This window comes from Myotis davidii, unplaced genomic scaffold (genome assembly GCF_000327345.1).
Source record: "Myotis davidii unplaced genomic scaffold, ASM32734v1 scaffold363, whole genome shotgun sequence".
In the NCBI taxonomy this organism is placed as follows: domain Eukaryota; kingdom Metazoa; phylum Chordata; class Mammalia; order Chiroptera; family Vespertilionidae; genus Myotis; species Myotis davidii.
Window position 1 is genome coordinate 740341 of NW_006294069.1, and position 4859 is coordinate 745199.

At 50.9% G+C, this 4859-nt stretch overlaps 1 protein-coding gene across 4 annotated transcripts; it reads left to right on the forward strand.

Moving 5' to 3' along the window:
• The first annotated feature begins 452 nt into the window (after nt 1-452).
• Nucleotides 453-4853, forward strand: ERAL1 (Era-like 12S mitochondrial rRNA chaperone 1). 4 transcript variants are annotated; one of them, XM_006768036.2, is made up of 10 exons: nt 453-773; nt 2241-2368; nt 2492-2569; nt 2704-2750; nt 3117-3178; nt 3346-3458; nt 3550-3798; nt 3904-4053; nt 4150-4230; nt 4437-4853. In XM_006768036.2, the coding sequence occupies exons 1-10, from the start codon at nt 485-487 to the stop codon at nt 4509-4511; spliced, it is 1272 nt and encodes a 423-aa protein (XP_006768099.1). In that variant the 5' UTR covers nt 453-484; the 3' UTR covers nt 4512-4853. The 4 variants fall into 4 exon arrangements, with proteins under 4 accessions (XP_006768099.1, XP_015422222.1, XP_006768098.1 ...); XM_006768035.2 differs by having other exon boundaries at nt 454-773; nt 4344-4853; XM_015566737.1 differs by having other exon boundaries at nt 681-773; nt 2492-2594; nt 4344-4853.
• Nucleotides 4854-4859: the final 6 nt, after the last annotated feature.

A 4859-nucleotide genomic window follows, 5' to 3' on the forward strand; every position in this document is an offset into this window, starting at 1 on the left:
AGACAAGCTCAGCGTGGAACCGGGAGAGGACCTGCAATCCTGAGACTGGAGAGGACTGAAACGACCCTGACGGGGCCCGGTGGAGCAGGGCCGGCTGCCTCGCCACGACCATTGCTCCTGCGGTGCGCGAGTTTCTCCAGCTGGGTGAAATCTGGAGCTGAGAGAACGCTTTCTGCCGCTTGGCCTTGTGGGAGATGTAGTTTTTCAGGACACTAGGCTAGAAGAACCTTTTACAAAACTGGCAGAAAAGAAAACACGATATGTATAGGACTCCAAAACGACCATCATGCTCACATTCTAAATAGTTCCTTCTCCCTTTTCTGGATCTCGGCCAGTTTCCGGAGTAGTTCTCCCGCACCCCCTCCCACGTCGCTGGCGTCTCCCTCTCTGGGCCGATCCAGCTCTCTCCACTCGCTCGCTTCCTGCCGCTCTGTCCAATCGCAGGGGAGCTCCCGGCCAATTCCCGGAGTGCTTTGCGGCTGTCATGGCGGCCCCCGGGCGGCGCGGGGCTGCGCTCTTTCCAGCAGTGTTGGGGCTTTGGCAGCTGGGCCCTGTCGCCGCGAGGGAGTGGGCGACCCGGTTCCCGTCGCTCTTGGGCTGTCAGCGGAGGTGCGTGTCCCGTGTGGCAGGCGCCACTTCCTCTGGTCCCCTCTCGGCCTCGGCTTCCAGGCGTTATGGCTCGAACTCAGCCCTGGACCGCTTCCTCGGACTCTCGCAGCCCGACAGTTCGTTAACGTTAACTCCTCGCGTCCCCGCCGTGTCCATGAACAGAGGTAAAGGGCCCAGGTGGATTTGCCCGGGACTGTCACGGTTTTATCACTGAAAGTACCGTATCGGGGGAAACCCTCAATCTGGGGATACTATTTTTGGCCCCGTGTTATAGAAAACAGTCTAAGGGCCTCGAGAGAGAGGAGCAGTGAAGGATCTCAGAGGGGAGAGATACCAGGTTCTAAGAGTTTGGGAGCCAGAGGGAGCCCATCTGGTCACAACCAGAAACGCTCACAAAGCACCCGCTTGAAGGACCACAGGCCAGGCAGAGTTGTGGCTCGCTGACCCCACGTGGGAAGCTGACTCGATCCAATAAGTACCACCCCTGTACTTGGCAAGACATGAATTACACCTGGGAAATAGCGCCCTCTGTTCCGGTAGGGAGTAGTATGGACTAGAGCAGTGGTTCTCAACCTTCCTAATGCCGCGACCCTTTAATACAGTTCCTCATGCTGTGGTGACCCCCCAACCATAAAATTATTTTTGTTGCTACTTCATAACTGTAATGTTGCTACTGTTATGAATCGTCATGTAGATATCTGATATGCAGGATATATTTTTATTGTTACAAATTGAACATCATTAAAGCATAATGATTAATCACAAAAACAATATGTAATTATATATGTGTTTTCCGATGGTCTTAGGCACTCCTGTGAAAGGATCGTTTGACCCCCAAAGGGGTCGCAACCCACTGGTTGAGAACCTCTGGACTAGAGTCTGGAAACATAGACTGGTCATTGTAATGCAATATCATAAGAAGCTGATACAAAAAGACTCAATGTTTTCAGAGCCTTCATTACCCCATAGGAAGGTGTGACTGTCAGGGCTGGAGGGATGTCTGGCTGTATCTGGTCTATCTGTGTTCTCATGTACATATATTTACAGGCACAACCACACAGTGTAGTTCCACAGAGTAATTGAGTTTTGTTTTTTTAGTAATTTAGTATTAAGTGCCAGGGATTGTGCTGAGTGGTTTCACACAATTTCTAATTGTCTAAAGAAAGTTATAGCCCTGACCGGTTTGGCTCAGTGGATACAGTGCCGGCCTGCGGACTGAAGGGTCCCAGGTTCGATTCCGGTCAAGGGCATGTACCTTGGTTGCAGGCACATCTTCAGTAGGAGGTCTGCAGGAGGCAGCTGATCAATGTTTCTAATTCTCTATCCCTCTCCCTTCCTCTCTGTAAAAAGTCAATAAAATATATTTTTTTAAAAAAAGAAAGTTATAAGTAGGTATCATTAATATCATCTTCATTTCACATATGAGAAATCTAAGGAATTTAGAGAGGTTAGAGGACTTGATAAAGTCATATGAACTAGTTAATGGACAAAGTCTCAAAGCCAAGTTTCAGCTTCAGATTAGCCTGGTACCTAATCTTGTATCCCTACTCCCTTTGTGGATGGGTAGGACTTTGTACCTGACAGGATCCAGATTGTACTCCCTCTCACTCCCCTCCTGTCCCCACATACAGATGAGCAGACTCTCCTCTTGGCTCATCCCCCGAACATGCCTGCGAACCCCCGAGTCCTACGAGTGGCCATTCTGGGTGCCCCGAATGCAGGAAAGTCAACACTCTCCAACCAGCTGCTGGGCCGAAAAGTATGCTACATCCTCGACAACCCCCTATTCCCCCCTGTCTGCCCCCCCACACACTTTTTTTCTCTCCATGTATTGTTTTAAAGGGACCTGGGACCTCACTTGGAACTTCTTTGTTTGTGTCAGGTGTTTCCTGTCTCCAAGAAGGTGCACACTACTCGCTGCCAGGCTCTGGGGGTCATCACAGAGGAAGAGGCTCAGGTGGTGGGTACCTGCGACAGGACAGAGGGTGAAGCTCAAAGGGCTCCAGACATCATGGGTGGCCTTTCTCTTACTCCCAATCATAATCTTTCCTCCTGAGGGCTGAGGGTCTGAGAAACCTTCTTTTCTGATTTTAGATTCTACTTGACACACCTGGCCTGATCAGCCCTGTTAAAAAAAAAAGGTAATTGTGATGGAAACAAGGGTTATAAAGCAGTGGTTCTCAACCTTCCTAATGCCGAGACCCTTTAATACAGTTCTGCATGTTGTGGTGACCCCCGACCATAAAATTGTTTTTGTTGCTACTTCATAACTGTAATGTTGCTACTGTTATTAATCGTAATGTAAATATCTGATATGCAGGGTGTATTTAGGCAACCCCTGTGAAAGGGTCGTTCGACCCCCAAAGGGGTCGTGACCCACAGGTTTATATTATAAAGGGAGACGTGTTGAAGAGTGGGTGGGGAAATTCTATCATAGGGGCTGGAAAACCCCCTTATCACTAAATCAGTCATAAGCCCTTCCTGACTTACACATGTTTGTCCCTCAGGCACAATCTGGAGCTCTCTCTGTTGGAAGATCCATGGAAGAGCCTGGAATCCGCTGATCTGGGTTAGGCTCACGATGGGAATCTGAAGCCCAGTTTTCACTGTTGTGGCCTCTCATTCCTGATAGTTTGGGAGATGGGGTTGGCCAGAGCTCATGTATTGGAAGTTCTTGGGGGGTGAGGAAAAGAGTGGTCATATCTTTGTTCTCCCCACCCTTCCAACTTCTTCCAGTTATGGTTCTTGTGGATGTCTCTGACAAGTGGACTCGGGACCAGCTCAGCCCCCAAGTGCTCCAGTGCTTGACCCAGTTCTCCCAAGTCCCCAGCATCCTTGTCATGAATAAGGTGAACACCACATATCTGAGGAAGGGGTTTATTTTCCTTCAAGGCCCCCACCTTGCTGACCACACACCCTCTGCCTATCCCCCATGCCCAGGTAGATTGCCTAAAGCAGAAATCAGTTCTCCTGGAGCTCACGGCAACCCTCACTGAAGGGGTGGTCAATGGCAAAAAGCTCAAGGTAAGGCAGGCCTTCCCGTCAAAGCCAGGCATCAATTGCCCCAGCCCAGCAGCTAAGGACCCAAACACACAGTCTGTTGGAGGCCCTCGGAGGATTGGCTGGCCCCACTTCCAAGAGATCTTCATGTTGTCAGCCCTAAGCCAGGAGGATGTGAAAATACTAAAGGTCAGTCGGGTGAAGACAAGCCTCAGAGTTCTTATTAGAAGTGAGAGTGAGTAGGAAAGTCCTGGTTGGAACTGAGATGCTCATCTACTCTCTCTGAACCCACAGCAATACCTCCTGGCACAGGCCCGGCCAGGGCCCTGGGAGTTCCATAGTGAAGTCCTCACTAGCCAGACACCTGAGGAAATCTGCTCCAACATCATCCGAGAGAAACTCCTAGAGCACCTGCCCCAGGAGGTGCCCTACGGTGTGCAGCAGGTACAGGCCCAGTGAAAGGATCTGGGGGCTCTCCATCAGCTGGGTCCCAGAGAGGTAGGGGTATGGGACCTGTCTGACTAATGTTTCCTTGTGCAGAAAACAATTGTGTGGGAGGAAGGGCCAAGTGGGCAGCTGGTGATCGTACAGAGGCTTCTGGTGCCCAAAGAATCTCATGTGGTAAGCGGGGCTGGGCTTGGAGGAGAGAGTGAGGCTTATTAGGCAGGGGCTCTCTCCCTGCTTGGGAGCCCTGAGAGCAGGCTCAGGGTCCCTCTCTTTTATCCCACCCTCAGAGGATCCTGATTGGTCCGAAGGGGAGCCTGATCTCCCGGATTGCAGATGAGGTGGGCCGCGACCTCATGAACATCTTTCTCTGTGATGTTCAACTACACCTCTCTGTGAAGCTCTTCGATGGACCACACTCTGCTGTCCCAGCCCAAGCTTCTCGCAGGAGCTACTGACCAGAATTGTCCCTGCCTGGAACCTGCAGAGACTAGTGAGTGGCATGGATGCTGACTGAGGGGCTAACTCTGCCTGGCCTAGTCTGCACAGCTCCTGCCCAGCCTTGTCTTGTGTTGAAGGAAGGAACCTATCTTAGCTCAGTCCCCAGGTAATTCCTCTCACTGGGGGCACAGATACTTTGGTCTAGAAGTTGGCCCATTGGTGGGAGCAGTGCCACCCTGCTTCCTCCTGCCATTGGGCCCAGAGTTTCTCCCTGAGTTGCCAGTGGTTAGCAGAGAGATCTTTTTAAAAAAAATTCTTTATTGTTACAAGTGTTACATAAGTCTCCTTACCCCTCCCCCCCCATT

Coding starts and splice junctions, on each gene's coding strand:
- ERAL1 (XM_006768035.2), top strand. CDS start 485: ATGGCGGCCCCCGGGCGGCGCGGGGCTGCGCTCTTTCCAGCAGTGTTG. Junction 2,570..2,703: donor CAGAGGAAGAGGCTCAGGTG/GTGGGTACCTGC, acceptor TTCTGATTTTAG/ATTCTACTTGACACACCTGG. Junction 4,231..4,343: donor TGCCCAAAGAATCTCATGTG/GTAAGCGGGGCT, acceptor TCCCACCCTCAG/AGGATCCTGATTGGTCCGAA.